Below are 18,977 nucleotides of genomic sequence, written 5' to 3'. Positions count from 1 at the left end.
GTCCTGTGATCTGCGTCTGCCTGGAGGGGGTTAAAAGCCAATTTAACGACGCATAATGTTTGTGCGTCGTTCAATAGCGACGCATAACCCTTGTGCGTCGTTCAATATCGACGCACAATCCGTATGCGTTGTTAAGCGACGCATAATCCTTGTGCGTCATTAATTAACGACGCATAAGGATTGTGCGTCGATATTGAACGACGCACAAACATTATGCGTCACTCCCTCAATTAGAATGAATCTATTCTCCTTCATTATTTTGGAATTCCATTAACTTCTTAGCACAAAAGAAGAAAGAGCTCGTCATATTGATCAGGGACAAATTATTGTTGTGTGTGGGGCTGTCCAATCTAGGCATAATTTGGGGTCATAAAGCGTAGGGCCTATCCAAGTGAAAAAGTAGAAAAATCATTCAACATTATCTGTATCCAACTTATCAATAATGGTGCACATGATTCTACTGCTCCATATTTTTATGTTATAACCAGTTGCAATTCTCATTTGGGGTATCAAGATTGGTTGTGTTGTTTAATTTCATTGAAAGAGTTATCATGGCAGCTTATGGAGCTCTGGTTTCTCTTATGACAGCCTTCACAAATATCCTTCCCCTCCCATTTCCATCCCCAAACCACAACTTCATTCTCTCACCCGAAATGTTACCTTCTTGCAAGAGTTTCTTGATGGCTATATTTCCCCTTTTGCCGATAGCCATGAAGCTCATCCATTGGAGCGTCGCATTGCTAATGCAGTTTATGCAGCTGAGGATATTATTGAAGCCCAAATTGTGGTTCAAATTGATAAACGATCCACTTCTGTTGAAGATCATAGCTTTTACAGTAATCTACAAAAAGTGATAAAACAAATGAATCTGATCATGAAAGAGGTGCAAGAGATTGGAGTTGAAGCTCAGCTGCAGCAAAAGCCTGTTGCTCCCTTGACGACGTCGTATTCCACCGAAAACGTGATGGTGGGCTTTGAACAAGTGTGTCTTGAAGTTTTGGATCGGGATCAACTCAACCGCCAAATCATCCCCATCACCGGGATGGGCGGAATTGGTAAGACCACTCTCGCCAAAAGTTTATTTCAGAATGGACTTGTTAAGGATCGTTTTGATATTCGTGCTTGGACTACAATTTCTCAAACTTATAATGTTAGAGAAACACTTAGACAAGTTTATTTTCAAGCAAGTGGGAATGAAAATTTGAGCCATTTTAATGACAATCAATTGGGAGAAAAATTATATAAGTTTTTATATGGTAGGCGATATCTCATAATAATGGATGATATGTAGAGTGTAGATATGTGGGAAAAGATAAAAAATTTCTTTCCTGAATGTGGAAATGGGACTAGAATAATTATAACAACTAGGATGTCAAACTTGAGTGCTCAATTGAATGAGTCTCGTAGAGTTGATATGAAGTTTCTGGATGAGGCTAGTAGTTGGGATTTGTTTTCTAAGACTGTGTTTGGGAAAGAGAGCCGTCCTATTGAGTTTGAGAATATTGGCAAGAATATTGTAGCAAATTGTAAAGGGCTTCCTTTATCAATTGTTACGATTGGAGGACTTTTGGCAAAATCTGAGCACACGAGAGCATATTGGAAGCGTGTAGATCAAAATTTGAATTCAATTGTTAATAGTAGTAATGATGATTTGTGCTTGAGAATATTGAGGATAAGCTATATCTATTTGCCAAACTATTTGAAGCCGTGTTTTTGCCAATACGTTATTACACAACACGACTTTTGCCAATACGTGTTTTAACAATAATGTTATAATCATAATGTTCAAAATAATTGTGGGACAAGATGGTATCAGAGCCATTTTGTTGGCGGTAGTGGATGTTATAAGATTTATAAGCACAATTGTCTTAATATTCGAAACTAAGATGATAAGATTATCCTTAGGATTAAACTTAGTCAAGAAAACGTTGGAATTCAGGTTTGGTAAGCTTGTAAGACGGTTGGTAAGCCTTATGTCTAGGTGTTCCACGCAAAGTGTTCCCCTGCGACCAGTTTCTCTTATCTAAACAACTCCTAATCTTAATCTTTATCCCTCTCTTTGAATATGGCCAGTAAGTTTAGAAATCACTTAGGATCCAAAACCAAAAATAAAATGGACAAGAATATTGTTTTGAGTAGTGAAACCTATGCTCCCATTGAATTTTCAAATTGGAGTATTCCTAAAGAAAAAGTTGAAAACTTCTACGAGATAGGTCTTATTGATTTTAAGACTGCCTTTTCTATTAGAACTCATGAAGAAACAAGAAGTACTCTTCGTAAATCTGAAAGCTTCCCTCTGCGTAACCAAGAATCTATAAAAAATATATAAAACAAGGTCATAGGTATGCCCACTTCAGACTTGCCCAAATAGCTGTCAAACCTTTAGTTCATATAGGAGTTGATACTCCTATTTACCTTGCTCTAAGAGATAAAAGGCTTAAAAAGTACCAAAGATCTATTTTAGCCATGGTTCAAACTAATATTTGTAATGGACCGATATATTTCAATTGCTCTCCAAACTTTTTTGTTGATTTAACAGATCCCATGATTCTTGAATCTCTTGTTCTTGATGTTCAAATACAAGGAGATGAATTCCATAATAGTCTAAATTTTGCTATCATGTTTAGAGTCTACCTTAGGCTTATGTCTTCAAATTTAAATCCAAAATTTAGCAAGAATCCTTTTGCAAAAGGAGAAACTATTCTCCTACAAGTTGATGCAGAACAATCAACAACTTACACCCCTAAACGCCTCAAATGGGATTAGATTACTATCCCAAGTCAATTCATCATAAAAGAACCACAAATTCCTAGGAATATTGAAAAAACAGAACCATCTCAAATTATTGAGGAGCTAGATGGCACTGTAACTGTTAAATTCGATAGGACAAATTCTTTCTCAAATTTTAGGAACAGTAGGAGTTTTAACTACGAAAGTAGTAGGGCCTCTTGTTCTGACATACCAAGCACCTCAGAAAGGAATTGGACTTTTAAAACTCCTATTCCACAACCAAACTTATCTGTTGAAGAAAATTCAGGTGATTACTCACCCACTAGAAGTACTATGGTTATAACTCATTATGAAGATTTCAAACCAGATATGGAATATTTGAATAAAGAATTAAGCTCTTCTTTTTATAAAGAAAAAGAAAAATGGTTTAATAAATTAGATAATAAAATTAAAAATAAAATAATAGATGAATGGATGAAAGAAATGATAAGAATTAGATTAAACTTCCTTTTCTATGACTTCATAGCAATATACCTATCCTCAGAAGGATGGTATAATTGTTTTAAAAACCCAGCCATTGAAGTTGGCTCAAGCCTTATGAGAAAATGGTGCTCTTCTGAAAATAATGCTATTATTACAACAATTCATTCCCCTATTCAATCCTTAAAAATCCAAACTTTTAAAGGAGAAATTATTGCTGACCCTTTCAAACGAACTAATGTTAATGACCCTGAAGAAAATAGAGAATTTCGAAAAATTATCCAACAAAACAATTATGCAAACCAAATTCTTAATACTATTGCAAATCAATTAGATACTATTTCTCCAGTAAATTCCCAGGCTGTCAAGCAGAGTATCCTTAATGATAATTCCAGACCTTTTTTCAAGAGTATTGAAATTTTAAAAAATAAAAATATTACTTTTAATCCAAAAGCAGAAAAATTACTTTCAAAAATCTCTGAAAAACTTGGTGAATCAAGTAATTCAAATACTAATGTTATTCATGAAAGTCATGAGTCAAGTACTGAGCAATCAAGTTATTCTTCCTCTGAAAAAGAAGATAACTTCGTTGAAAAATTAGAGGATATTTTTAAGGAACCGGATATTTCCCCTTTAAGGATAAATAAAATTTTCAAAGGGAAAAGATTTAACAGTAATAAACCGTATTATAATAGACCTTCACCAGCAGATATGCTGTATTATGAAGAAAGAGGTCAATTTCATAAATCCAGTTATGATGGAAGTTCGATCACTGAATGGAATATTGATGGAAAACCTGAGTATGAAATCCTTAATACTCTAAAAGAAATGGGAATGGCAAAAATGGCATATAGATACGTTGGTATTTCTGAAAAAGAAGCTTGTGTCCTCCTTGTTAATGGTTTTACTGGCCAACTTAAAAACTGGTGGGATAATGCTTTAAGTTTAGAAAGTAAAGAAGAAATCCTTAATCATGTAATTAATGTTGAAGATCAATGGAGAAATACAAGAAGCAAGCGATGCTTGTGATTTCCTTGTTGTTACTATTTCAATGTATTTTGTTGGAAACCCTAGGGAAGAGTACAATAGTTCTTCTATGGTTCTGACCAACATTAGATGCCCTTCCTTATCTGATTATAGATGGTATAAAGATATTTTCATAACTCATGTTCTCAAAAGAAATGATTGTAATCAAGCTTTCTGGAAGGAAATGTTCATAGCTGGATTACCCAAGCTGTTTAGTGAAAGAATAATACAAAATCTTAAAGATGATATTAATTCTGAAAACATCCCCTTCGAAAATATAACATTTGGTCAATTGTTTGCTTTTGTCAAAAAAGAAGGATTAACTCTATGTATGGAAATAAAAATACAAAATAAATATAGGAAAGACAAACAAAAGGCGAAAAATGAATTAGGATGCTTCTGTGAAATGTTTGGAATTGAAAAAATAGAAGCCCCTTCTTCTAAAATCAAAAGGAAAACTAAAAAATTTAAAAAAGATTCGCAAAGGCAAAATGATAACAATGAAGGGGTTGGCAGCAGAAGCGTGCATAAATATCCGATCACATGAATTTGAACTATTTAGCAGATTATTCAGACAAATTCTATTCGCGCAATTATCACATGTATCATGCTCATAACTTGAATTAAAACATGCTTACTACGGAATTATCCAATTTACCTCGTTGATTCAATCAAGAATCGATGATGGCTTGCTCCGTCTCCACGTGAAGATCTTCAATACAAGACCTCGGATCTTCTGACTGGTGTCCCGGACTATACGCTGATATTTGTGTGGGCAAATCTCACCAACGTACTAGGACTCAAATAATGGAAGACAGAAACTGCTCACGGAGGAGGCACAAATTTCGAACTCTCTCTCTCTAGAGGGGAACGAAATTTTTATGTAGAAAAATGTGTTTTCTGTCTCCTTTATTCTCCTATTTATATTAAGTCACAAATTGGGCCCAGTTAGGGATCTAAGGAAGAATTGGATCAGGCCTCACCCAATTAGCTTTTTAGTAATTAAATTGAACCCACAATTTAATATAAGCTTATATTGGAATATTACAAGCAGCCACTACAGAAGTAATATTGCACTGCCTTTCCAAATCCGAAATTACAAGTATTCCGGGTTTCCTTTATTTGCGTTCAATTCATTTCCCGCGCTTAAGATAGAAACATCCATTAATTAATTAATGTCTGCTATGGAGTTAATTAATCAACATATTTAATCTCCAAGAGTGGATTTAGCAAGAAACTCTTATTTATTATTCATAGAGTAATCAAACTCCAACTAGCTAGCTTCCGAATAATAAAACCTTGTTTCGAGCTCCTCTTGTGGATGTTATCAAACGAGACTCTCCTTGCGCACGATTCAACGTAATAGCAATCCTAGCACCGCTAGATAATGATCACCACTACCCAATATACATGGATCGTTGGGTTACGAAAAACCCGCACCTTTGGTATGTCAAAGTAGTAGATACTCAATATCGTATGCTCAATGCTAACGTACATTGATTAAGAAATTATTATCAAGACCTTGTCTTTCAGTAGATAGCATAAAGACTCGTCTTGCTGTTAGATCCATTCAGTGCTAAACCACACCAACGTCATCTTATTTCAATAAGGCTTAGAAATAATCGAACTGACATTGCAACCTTTCACGATAGGTAGTCTAGGCCTATCTGGGTTGTGAAATTCTTCTTTTTCTTTGTTCAGAACTGACCGTGTTACCTTAAAGTGGACGACGCCCACAACCGGTCTACTATAACAAAGACTTAGACTTTGTTACGTTCTTATAATTTAAATATGCAATAAACAACCATTAAATGTAAACAGAACAACATTATGACAAAAATAATCTGTTTTATTCATTGGAAAATAACAAGTAGAGTTTTACAGTATCCAATCACTCGAAAGGTGATTTCTAGTATACAAAACCCTAACAAACAAGCCCTACCGAAATAATGTTGGAAGAACAAAGCCTAGAAGAAAATTCAAATCAACTAATGATAAGGATAGAAATGAAATAAAATGTTGGTATTATAAAAAATCAGGTCACAACGAAGACCAATGTTGGAAGAAAAAGAAAAGAAATATTAGGTCAATTTATAAGCAAATTAATAATCTTTTAAGAGAAGAAGATAATTTCTCCAACTCAGAAAGTGAGTCGGAAATTGAAGAAGTGCAAAATACCTCTGAAAGTAGTAACTATCATAGTACTGTTGAAAATGAAAAAGATGTTTGTAAAAATTGCATGAACGTCATTTCTAAAGAAAAGAAAGAGGCTATTCTTGACCTTGTCCAACAAATTCCAGATACTGAGGTAAGAGATGAATATCTCAATAAGTTAAAAGATTTCATTCTTGAAGAACCTTATACTTCTAAAAACATTAATATCAATGAACAATTCAGTCTAAATAAACTTTGGGATAAATATCCCTATCAAAGTATATCAAAACAAATTACAATGAGAGACCTTCAAGGTGATATTAATAATCTTAAGAAACAAATTAATAAAGAATTTTATGAATTAAAAGAAAAGAACTTTGATTTAGAAACAAGACTTTCTGTTATCGAAAATAATACAGAAGCCAATAATTGGGAAAATCCTGACCAAAATTCAGAGAATAATTCTATAAAAGTCATTAAAGAAATAAATTATCAAAAATGGCATGTTAACATAACACTTGTTGTCAATAATTTCAAAACCAGTATTATGGCCTTAGTTGACTCAGGAGTAGACCATAATATTATTAGAGAATGAATTGTTCCTACTAAATATTGTGATAAAACCAAAGAAAAACTTTTTACAGCTAATAATAACCCTTTAAGAATCATATTCAAACTCTCCAAGGCACATATTTGCAATAATGGATATTGTTTCAGAAATATTTTTACAATGGTTGAAGATGTTACTTATAATATGATCTTAGGAACACCCTTCCTAACTCAAATCTATCGCTTCCATGTTAACGACAATGGTATTACCACTAAAATTCAGGGAAGAGAATTATTTTCAAATTCATATCCCCTGTTAAGAAGCAAGAGATCCTTAATCTTCAGAGAAATTCAATTTTTAGGCAAATTAATAGTATTGCCCAAAAACAAAAACAGATGGGATTCTTGAAAGAAGAATTACCTTTCCAAAGAATTGAAGATCAACTCAAAACTCCTAAGTATATCTCTAAAATTAAGGAGATAGAAAATAATTTTGTCAAAAAAGTCTGTAACGATGTTCCTAATGCCTTTTGGGGAAGAAAACATCAAGTCATAGAATTACCCTACGAAGAGGATTATTGTGAAAGTAAAATCCCTACGAAATCAAGGCCCATTCAAATGAACCAAGAACTTATAGAAGTTTGTAAAAAGGAAATTAAAGACTTATTAGAAAAAAACCTAATAAGACCTTCAAATTCTCCCTGGAGCTGTTCAACTTTTTATGTTATGAAACAAGCTGAACTTGAAAGAGGAACACCTAGGCTAGTCATTAATTATAAACCTCTCAATAAAGTTTTGCAGTGGATTGGACATCCAATTCCAAATAAAAGAGATCTTATTAATAGACTTTATAATGCCAAAATATTTTCTAAGTTTGATCTCAAATCTGGTTTCTGGCAGATTCAAATAGCTGAAAAAGATAGGTACAAAACTGCATTTACTGTTCCCTTTGGACATTACGAATGGAATGTAATGCCCTTCGGTCTCAAAAATGCTCCTTCAGAATTTCAAAAATCATGAATGACATTTTAAATCCTTATAGTCAATTTAGCATTGTTTATATAGATGATGTCTTAATCTTTTCCCAAGATCTTGACCAACATATAAAACATTTTGGAATTTACTTAAAAACCATTGAGAAAAATGGATTAGTTATCTCTACTCCAAAAATGAAACTTTTCCAGACTAATATTAGGTTTTTAGGTCACGAGATCGACAAAGGAAGTTTCAGACCCATCAATAGGTCTATATCATTCACTGACAAATTTCCTGATGAAATTAAAGATAAAACCAGCTACAAAGATTTTTAGGATGTTTGAATTACATTTCAGATTTCTTTCCTAATCTTAGAGAAACATGTAAACCTCTCTATCAGAGACTTAAGAAAAATCCCCCAAATTGGAAGGAAGAGCATACTAATGTTGTTAAAACCATAAAACAACAGGTCAAAACTCTCCCTTGCTTAGGTATTCCTAATCCAAAAGCCTTCATGATTGTTGAAACTGATGCTTCAAACATAGGCTATGGAGGAATATTAAAACAGAAATTGGATTCAAAAGAACAATTAATGAGGTAGCATTTTGGTATCTGGAATAATGCACAGATGAATTATTCCGTTATTAAAAAAGAAATTTTATCCATAGTTTTATGCATTCAAAAATTTCAAGATGACCTTTATAACAAATATTTTTTAATTAGAATTGATTGCAAATCTGTAAAAAGAAGTCCTTACAAAAGATGTTCAAAATATTGTTTCAAAACAAATATTTGCCAGATGGCAAGCCATTTTATCTGTCTTTGATTTTGAAATTGAGTTTATTAAAGGAGAAAACAATTCTCTACCTGATTTTCTAACTAGAGAATTTTTACAAGGTCACAATGACAGACTCTAGGACATCCAAGAAACAAAGTATCAAAGATTATGAAGTCTTTCCTTCAAATGCAACCTCAAATGCCCTGGTTTCATCCTCGGCTCCTCTTACTCCTCAAAAACCCCAAAAACCCAATCAAACACACCTTTTCAATCAAATTACTCCTAATAGGTTTTCTCCACTCCAAAATATTCCAGAAATACCTTATAACACTGCCCTTGCTTCAAATATTCCCAAACCCACTAATATTCAAATGCCAAACGCTCCTGAAGAATGCAAGTATTTTTCCAAAGACTGGCATGAAGATTGTGGGACGACCCCTTTTTCTGAATTTCCAGCCAAACCCTCTCTAATTGATTTCATAAGAAATCGTTTTCCCAATCCTTCACAACTCTGGGAATCTGATGATTGTTTAAAAGATCAAAAGTATTATGAGTTTATTCTTGTTGATTCTGACTCAGTTGAAATAACTCATAATTACAATAGATCCAAAGAAATTGAGTATTCAAAATGTATTATCAAAAGAATCCATACTGCAACCACTTTTGGTGGCCTTAATGAGTTCAAAGTTTTAAACCACCCAGCTGAGGGGTATAATTATATCGATTATAAGAATGTTTGGTTCAGAGCTTTCTTATTAAGATATTATAACCACTCCTGGTTCATAACCTTCCATCACAATTGTGAAAAACAATTCCCAATTTGGTTTCCAGACTGGTGGAGGAAAATGGGATCATCAATACAAATTCTCCCATTTGAAGTTCAACAAGGATTCCATGCCTTTGCTGAATATTCTACTCTCAAAATTTTTCAAAAATTTATTATGTTCCATGCGGAGTTCAAAGTCCCTTGGCTTTTTGCTTGGGATTTCAATTTTGAAAAAATTTATCCAGACCCTACCCCTTACTCTTTGACAAGGGTCTATAAAGTCAAATGGTGGGCCAGGTTCCAAAATCATATCAGAGCTGAACCTGCAGTTAAGCAATTCTTTACCACTGGTGAAAAGGTGGTTTATCAAAAAGACAAGAAAGGAAAAGATAAGGCAGAGAAAACGAAAAAGGCCAGCAATTCAGAATCAAAACCTGATATTTTTTTCGACATCCTTCCAAAACATATCAAGAAAGATTTCTTTGAATTTATGGCTCAAAGATCTGTCTCCTCAAAATCCAAATCTGAGGAATCAGTCTCTTCTGATCCTGTTGGGGGACAAGACCCCTTTGATTTTTGATGACATGATTCTTCAGGAAAAAGAGTACTAAAGCCTATTCTAGGTTTCTTGTTGATGAAATCAGAATTCAAACCAGTATTGTTGAATCTCTCTTTGAAGCTGCAAAAGAAGCTCTTGAATTTCCCCCAGAAGAAGTGGATTTTCCACACCTTAGGGAAATTATTGATAGAATTGAGCACAGAAACTTCAGAATCATACAAATGCAAAGAACTCTAAAGATCATTGCTATTATTACTGTAGCTTAAAGATGACAAGATGGAATGCTTTATCAAAAAGACACCATGATTATGGTATAGAAATAAATATTTTAAAAGAAAGGATCGCAGAAGAAAGATGGAAACTTAAACTCTTCTATGAAGTCAGATTTCGGAGAAATAGATTTTTTGATCATTGGTATGATGATGAAGAATGGAGAAGAGATAAAGTAATCAAAGAATGCGAAAGAAGGATTCGTATAATCCACATCATCCTTGCAGCTTAAAGAAGTCAGAAAGGTCCACAAAACAATGCCTCAAAAGTCATAAGAAATCAACATGCAGCTTGCAATAATGTAAATTACTATTTATAATAGTAGATAAGCACTATGTAAATTATTGTAGTTACGTCACTGCTTACGTTTTTGTAAAATACTGTACTCCTATGTAGCCAAGGTTGTTGCCTATAAATAAGAGGTTTTGGATGAAGAGAGACACACCGGTTACTGATCTCACTGCTCTTCTCTCTCCTTCCCTCTGAAATATTCAAAGTTTTAAGCCAAAGTGAGTTTTCACAATTTCATATTTTCATATTACTTTCAGTCGTTATGCAAATTACTTTCATGTTTCATATGTATTTTCCAATTCATATGTTTTGCAATAACGGAATAATTCATAATGATTATGTCATAAACAATATGGTCTTAACCAATACGTTATTACACAACACGGCTTTTGCCAATACTTGTTTTAACAGTAAGGTTATAATCATAATGTTCAAAATAATTGTTGGACAAGATGGTATCAGAGCCATTTTGTTGGCTGTAGTGGATGATACCATTGTGTTTCAGTCACTACCGCCAACAAAATGGCTCTGATACCATCTTGTCCTACAATTATTTTGAACATTATGATTATAACCTTATTGTTAAAACACGTATTGGCAAAAGCCGTGTTGTGTAATAATGTATTGGTTAAGACCATATTGTTTATGACATAATCATTATGAATTATTCTGTTATTGCAAAACATATGAATTGGAAAATAAATATGAAACATGAAAGTAATTTGCATAACGACTGAAAGTAATATTAAAATATGAAATTGTGAAAACTCACTTTGGCTTAAAACTTTGAATATTTCAGAGGGAATGAGGGAGAAGAGAAGTGGTTCTGAGATCAGTAACCGGTGTGTCTCTCTTCATCCAAAACCTCTTATTTATAGCCAACAACCCTGACTACTGTACAATATTTTACAAAAACGTAAGCAGTGACGTAACTACAATAATTTACATAGTGCTTATCTACTATTACAAACAGTAATTTACATTATTGCAAGCTGCATGTTGATTTCTTATGACCTTTGAGGCGTTGTTTTTGAACCTTTCTGACTTCTTTAAGCTGCAAGGATGATGTGGATTATACGAATCCTTCTTTCGCATTCTTTGATAACTTTATATCTTCTCCATTCTTCATCATCATACCAATGATCAAAAAATCTATTTCTCCCAAATCTGACTTCATAGAAGATTTTAAGTTTCCTTCTTTCTTCTGCGATCCTTTCTTTTAAAATCTTTATTTCTATACCATAATCATGGTGTCTTTTGATAAAGCATTCCATCTTGTCATCTTTAAGCTGCAGTAATAATAGCAATGATCTTTAGAGTTCTTTTCATTTGTATGATTCTGAAGTTTCTGTACTCAATTCTATCAATAATTTCCGTGGAAAATCCACTTCTTCTGGGGGAAATTCAAGACCTTCTTTTGCAGCTTCAAAGAGAGATTCAACAATAATGGTTTGAATTCTAATTTCAACAACAAGAAACCTAGAATAGGCTTTAGTACTCTTTTTCCTGAAGAATCATGTCATCAAAAATCAAAGGGGTCTTGTCCCCCAACAGGATCAGAAGAGACTGATTCCTCAGATTTGGATTTTGAGGAGACAGATCTTTGAGCCATAAATTCAAAGAAATCTTTCTTGATATGTTCTGGAAGGATGTCGAAAAAAATATCAGGTTTTGATTCTGAATTGCTGGCCTTTTTCGTTTTCTCTGCCTTATCTTTTCCTTTCTTGTCTTTTTGATAAACCACCTTTTCACCAGTGGTAAAGAATTGTTTAACTGCAGGTTCAGCTCCGATATGATTTTGGAACATGGCCCACCATTTGACTTTATAGACCCTTGTCAAAGAGTAAGGGGTAGGGTCTGGATAAATTTTTTCAAAATTGAAATCCCAAGCAAAAATCCAAGGGACTTTGAACTCCGCATGGAACATAACAAGTTTTTGGAAATTTTTGAGAGTAGAATATTCAGCAAAGGCATGGAATCCTTGTTGAACTTCAAAGGGGAGAATTTGTATTGATGATCTCATTTTCTTCCACCAGTCTGGAAACCAAATTGGGAATTGTTTTTCACAATTGTGATGGAAGTTTATGAACCAGGAGTGGTTATAATATCTCAATAAGAAAGCTCTGAACCAAGCATTCTTATAATAGATATAATTATACCCCTGAGCTGGGTGGTTTAAAACTTTGAACTCATTAAGGCCACCAAAAGTGGTTGTAGTATTGATTCTTTTGATAATACATTTTGAATACTCAATTTCTTTGGATCTATTGTAATTATGAGTTATTTCAACTGAGTCAGAATCAACAAGAATAAACACATAATACTTTTGATCTTTTAAACAATCATCAGATTCCCAGAGTTGTGAAGGATTGGGAAAACGATTTCTTATGAAATCAATTTGAGAGGGTTTGGCTGGAAATTCAGAAAAAGGGGTCGTCCCACAATCTTCATGCCAGTCTTTGGAAAAATACTTGCATTCTTCAGGAGCGTTTGGCATTTGAATATTAGTGGGTTTTGGAATATTTGAAGCAAGGACAGTGTTATAAGGTATTTCTGGAATATTTTGGAGTGGAGAAAACCTATTAGTAGTAATTTGATTGAAAAGGTGTCTTTGATTGGGTTTTTGGGGTTTTTGAGGAGTAAGAGGAGCCGAGGATGAAACCAGGGCTTTTGAGGTTGCATTTGAAGGAAAGACTTCATAATCTTTGATACTTTGTTTCTTGGATGTCCTAGAATCTGTCATTGTGACCTTGTAAAAATTCTCTAGTTAGAAAATCAGGTAGAGAATTGTTTTCACCTTTAATAAACTCAATTTCAAAATCAAAGACAGATAAAATGGCTTGCCATCCGGTAAATATTTGTTTTGAAACAATATTTTGAACATCTTTTGTAATGACTTCTTTTGCAGATTTGCAATCAATTCTAATTAAAAAAATTTTGTTATTAAGGTCATCTTGAAATTTTTGAATGCATAAAACTATGGATAAAATTTTTTTTTTAATAACGGAATAATTCATCTGTGCAGTATTCCAGATACCAGTATGGTACCTTATTAATTGTTCTTTTGAATCCAATTTCTGTTTTAATATTCCTCCATAGCCTATGTTTGAAGCATCAGTTTCAACAATCATGAAGGCTTTTGGATTAGGAATACCTAAGCAAGGGAGAGTTTTGACCTGTTGTTTTATGGTTTTAACAACATTAGTATGCTCTTCCTTCCAATTTGGGGAATTTTTCTTAAGTCTCTGATAGAGAGGTTTACATGTTTCTCTAAAATTAGGAAAGAAATCTGAAATGTAATTCAAACATCCTAAAAATCTTTGTAGCTGGTTTTTATCTTTAATTTCATCAGGAAATTTGTCCGTGAATGATATAGACCTACTGATGGGTCTGAAACTTCCTTTGTCAATCTTGTGACCTAAAAACCTAATATTAGTCTGGAAAAGTTTCATTTTTGGAGTAGAGATAACTAATCCATTTTTCTCAATGGTTTTTAAGAAAATTCCTAAATGTTTTATATGTTGGTCAAGATCTTGGGAAAAGATTAAGACATCATCTATATAAACAATACTAAATTGACTATAAGGATTAAGGATTTAAAATGTCTTTCATGATTTTTTGAAATTCTGAAGGAGCATTTTTGAGACCGAATGGCATTACATTCCATTCATAATGTCCAAAGGGAACAGTAAAGGTAGTTTTGTACTTATATTTTTCAGCTATTTGAATCTGCCAGAAACCAGATTTGAGATCAAATTTAGAAAATATTTTGGCATTATAAAGTCTATTAATAAGATCTCTTTCATTTGGAATTGGATGCCTAATCCACTGCAAACCTTTATTGAGAGGTTTATAATTAATGACTAGCCTAGGTGTTCCTCTTTCAAGTTCAGCTTGTTTCATAGCATAAAAAACTGAACAGCTCCATGGAGAATTTGAAGGTCTTATTAGGTTTTTTTCTAATAAGTCTTTAATTTCCTTTTTACAAACTTCTAAAAGTTCTTGGTTCATTTTAATGGGCCTTGATTTCGTAGGGATTTACTTTCACAAAAATCCTCTTCGTAGGGTAATTCTATGACTTGATGTTTTCTTCCCCAAAAGGCATTAGGAACATCATTACAGACTTTTTTGACAAAATTATTTTATATCTCCTTAATTTTAGAGATATACTTAGGAGTTTTGAGTTGATCTTCAATTCTTTGGAAAGGTAATTCTTCTTTCAAGAATCCCATCTGTTTTTGTTTTTGGGCAATACTATTAATTTGCCTAAAAATCGAATTTCTTTGAAGATTAAGGATCTCTTGCTTCTTAACAGGGGATATGAATTTGAAAATAATTTCTCTTCCCTGAATTTTAGTGGTAATACCATTGTCGTTAACATGGAAGGGATAGATTTGAGTTAGGAAAGGTGTTCCTAAGATCATATTATAAGTAACATCTTCAACAATTGTAAAAATATTTCTGAAACAATATCCATTATTGCAAATATGTGCCTTGGAGAGTTTGAATCTGATTCTTAAAGGATTATTATTAGCTGTAAAAAGTTTTTCTTTGGTTTTATCACAATATTTAGTAGGAACAATTCCTACAGTTGTGATGGTCTAGAAGATTGGGCTGTCTCACATAACTCTCTCTTTCCACTTCTCCAACAACTTCATCTTTTTTATTTACATAAACTGAATGAGATCCCATCAGAAGTTGGAGATATAGCAAGCTTGAAATCAATTTATTTGAGATATTGCAATGAATCACTTGTGGTATCGGCTAAAAAGATAGTAGAAGAACAAGAGGATTATTATGGAGACCAACTAGACCTTCATATTATAGCTGAAGTTAGGAGTAGAGAAAAAGCATTGATGAACTTGACAAGTGCCAACTTTGAAGTCAAAATTAATGTATTCACTGATTTCTTGATTTCAGTGAAGAAATTACACTAATGTATTCACTGACAAGTGCCAAGTATCCGCAGCAGCAACAGCAGCAGAATATGTTTGTGATGGACGGCGTGCATGGTGGCGCTGGCGCTGGCGGGGAGTGGGAATAGGATTAATTATGAAAACTTTATGGTTTGATTTATGGGGAAATAGGTGATTATCTTTGCTGACTTTTCGTTGTAAATTCTTTCTTCTTCTTTTTTTTTCCACTCTTGACTATATGGAAATCTATGAATCATAGTAGCTCTCGCAATCGGGGACGCATCCCGCCCTCCCCATCCCTTTCAACACCTCCACTGCTTCCCCAAATCAATAGATTTTTGAAAGAGTCAGAAATAGGTAATTGGAGGTGCCGCAATCGGGGGTGTATCCGATCGATTTGGAACTTCTAATTGAGAAGAAAAGAGCGAGAGAAGGACATGACAGAAAGAGGGAGGAGGAGGAACGAAGGTGATGGTACGGCGGAGCTCGGCGGCGTGATGGTACGGCAGAGCTCGGTGGCAGGTCGCGAAACCAAATAAGAAGAAGAAGAGAAGGTGGATCAATGGATAGAAAATGAGGTGACAGGGAGAAAAATTGGGAAATTTTGGGGAACAAATTCAATTTTGGGTGTGAAAGGAAGAAGCATGTTAATTTTTTGGAGTTATTTTATTTATAGTATAAAAGTTTTTTTTTTATAATAATTATTATGATTTTTGAATTAATTAAAAATGATTAATTGGGTCAAAATCGGGTAAACATCCGTTGACTGTTAATATTTAACGGTTTTGAAATGTATAGTATACAATAATTCAAAACGTAATGTTTATTACCAAAATCGTAAAACAGCCATATGTTTAGGATCACTTTTTACCTTTAGTCTACTTTTTACCTTATTTATTGAATTTTTTCACTTAATTATTTAATTTTCTTTATACTAAAATTCCGTATAAAAAATACTTTAATTACGGTAAGACGGAGTGTAATATACTAAAAATAAAAAAGAATTAAATGGGAGAGCACAAGTTTGAAATTGAGTTGGTTGAACTTGTACCAAATTCTGCAGGGAGGAGAGTAGAGCCTCAAAAACTGAAGGGCAATTCCAGATCCTCAAGTTTCTAGAACTGTGGTGGTGTAATTGTTTAGAAGATTGGATTGTCTCATACAACAATAATAGTGGAGGAGAAGCATCTTACCGACTGAGCTACGCTTCATTGTAAAATAACTAAGGTTCGTGCACCAAGAGATTCGTTGTTTTCTTTTAATCTCCTCCGAATATAAGATTGGTTGTCGTTTTTCACCTAAAGATTTGATCACGGCAGCTTATGGAGCCCTGGTTTAATTTCTCTTGTGCATATCATAGATACCCTCCAAAAACATCCTTGCCCACCAATTTCTATCCACAGTAATGGATGATATGTAACGTATATAGTTATGAAACAAGATCATATTTTTCTTTCCTGATTACCGAATATTTGTAACAAGTAGCCTTACCAAATCCCCTGATTTTCGAACCACTCCCATCCTAATCTTCAAATTGAATCTGTTCTGTATTAGCAAGATGCAAAGTCTAAAATGTATTTTTGTACATCCTTTAAAAGGCAAAGGGAGAACTCCCTTGTCTCCTCTATTTCAAGGCGAGAAACAGTATTAGGTTTAGAGGCAGATCAAAACAATTTGTTTCTCCAACAATACCTTGGTTGTATGAAACGTGCAAAAAAAATTCCCATATAGTTTCATAATGTACCAATATAGTAGTTTATAGGGATGTCAATCGGGTCGGCCCAGCAGGTTTCGGGCCAACCCTACTCGGGGGCGGGTGGTCATTCGGGGTGCTAATTTGGCAGGCTATTCGGGCAGCCCACGGATTGCGAGTTGTACCGACATTACTAATAGTTTACCTAGTTTGAAGTGGAACCATATTCTTCCACTTTAAAGTTTATCTCACTTACTTTATTCTCTCTTCAGTCTTCACTCATGCACTTTTCTGTCTTATGGAGTACTTTTTTACTCTTTGTAATTAACTCTTTTAAATATCAATTTTTTAAATTACGTGTCCAAAAGAAGTGTCTCACTTGACGAAGGTTGGAGGGAGTAGGAGATATTTTTATATAAACAATATTTGGATAATCTAAGTATCTAAAATACTTGATATAAGAAATCCTTCACACGAACTGGAGTGACGAAAACAAAACAGTTGTGGAAACCGGCGCCTATGAGGGTCGGCGGCGATAAGTTCTGAGCGGCTATGTGCAGGGATCTTCTATTGGGCAGCAGCGATAGAATAGTTTTGCTTAGATAACAAGAATTAGGGCAAATAATAATTTGATTGCTTAAGGAAAAATAATGAGTTTTGCCCTATTTATATAAGGAAGACCCTATGGTTGGTTAGACTTAACTTAGACATCAAGGAAAGAACCAACAAAAAAAATCAGACGGAGCTTATAAATCACTCGACACAATGATAAATTAAATAACAATAAAAGTCTCTAAAAAATAATTAAAAAGGAAAATAAACTAACTAATAACTCAGATATTATGCACCTCATTTGGCGACGTAATTCTGGAATCTCTCTGGCCGCTTGAGCTTCTCGCGGGGCCGCAAACTTCTTGCTGCTGTCTCTCCTTCGGGTTGGCCTTCCTCCTGCGTCAGCTCAGCATCCGCTTGCGCTTCTTCCTCGATGTCGTTCGCCCTTGATGTCTCCTTGGTTGTTCTCGCATCATTGGGCTCCATGGGTTGTTGAAGGACAACCGTATCATATACCCCTACTACATTCGTAAGAGCATCCACAATAGCGCCTAGTGCACCGCCTAGCCGAGCGCCGGCGCTAGGCGGTGCGCTAGGCGAACTATTGCAACCGCCTAGCCGATTTCGCGGAAAAAAACCGCCTAGCGCTCGGCGGTTCCGCGGCGCTAGGCGGTGCGCTAGGCGATCCGCTAGGCGCTATTGCAGCGTCCGGATCGCCTAGCGCACCGCCTAGCGCGAATTTTTAATTTTTTTTTATTACGAAACACTATATATACGCGACTTGCCTGTCATTTTCATTCGCACCACTTGTATTAACGAGTACTCTCTCTATCTAAATTTCTGTACAAGATTAACAACGGTAAATGGATCTCAACAACGAGCCTACTTCAGGGAGTAGCGGATCTCAAACTCCCCCGATCCCCGTGGGAGGTGGATGGAGTCAGATGCACCCGAGTCAGATGCACCCATACTACAACATGTACCCGTGGCAGCAGATGATGCCCGGGATACCAGCGGGGGGGAGTCCGCCGGGGGCGTTTCCGACGATGTCGGGGTGGGCACCCAGTGTCCAGATGCCGGGGTGGGCACCCGGAATGCAGATGATGCCCGGGGGGGTACCGGCGACACAGGGGACGCCGGGGGACGTCTATCGCCCCATTGTTGATTTTTCGACTGGTTCGTCGCACACATCGATGCCAACGGAGGCTGCGCCTCCGACCGAGTTTGACACTTTCTCC

The 18,977-nt window shown here is 34.8% G+C and overlaps 1 protein-coding gene across 3 annotated transcripts; it reads left to right on the top strand.

Moving 5' to 3' along the window:
- The first annotated feature begins 466 nt into the window (after positions 1 to 466).
- Positions 467 to 18,353, top strand: LOC121765165. 3 transcript variants are annotated; one of them, XM_042161211.1, is made up of 3 exons: positions 467 to 1,055; positions 15,551 to 15,665; positions 15,757 to 16,131. In XM_042161211.1, exons 1-3 carry the CDS (start codon positions 863 to 865, stop codon positions 15,902 to 15,904), a joined length of 456 nt encoding a protein of 151 aa, XP_042017145.1. In that variant the 5' UTR covers positions 467 to 862; the 3' UTR covers positions 15,905 to 16,131. The 3 variants fall into 3 exon arrangements, 1 of the variants encoding a protein (XP_042017145.1); XR_006042745.1 differs by lacking the exons at positions 15,551 to 15,665; positions 15,757 to 16,131 and adding an exon at positions 16,558 to 18,353; XR_006042746.1 differs by having other exon boundaries at positions 15,499 to 16,131.
- Positions 18,354 to 18,977: the final 624 nt, after the last annotated feature.

Source organism: Salvia splendens, chromosome 14 (genome assembly GCF_004379255.2).
Source record: "Salvia splendens isolate huo1 chromosome 14, SspV2, whole genome shotgun sequence".
NCBI lineage: Eukaryota > Viridiplantae > Streptophyta > Magnoliopsida > Lamiales > Lamiaceae > Salvia > Salvia splendens.
The sequence above is the reverse complement of the archived record's forward strand: the minus strand, read 5'-3'. Positions and strand labels throughout refer to the sequence as shown.

What these genes read in the sequence shown, in the direction of transcription:
- LOC121765165 (XM_042161211.1), top strand. Translation starts at nt 863, where the DNA reads ATGAATCTGATCATGAAAGAGGTGCAAGAGATTGGAGTTGAAGCTCAG. An exon ending in CACCGGGATGGGCGGAATTG is followed by an intron (nt 1,056 to 15,550) that starts GTAAGACCACTC and finishes TATCCGCAGCAG; the next exon opens with CAACAGCAGCAGAATATGTT. An exon ending in TTTGATTTATGGGGAAATAG is followed by an intron (nt 15,666 to 15,756) that starts GTGATTATCTTT and finishes GAATCATAGTAG; the next exon opens with CTCTCGCAATCGGGGACGCA.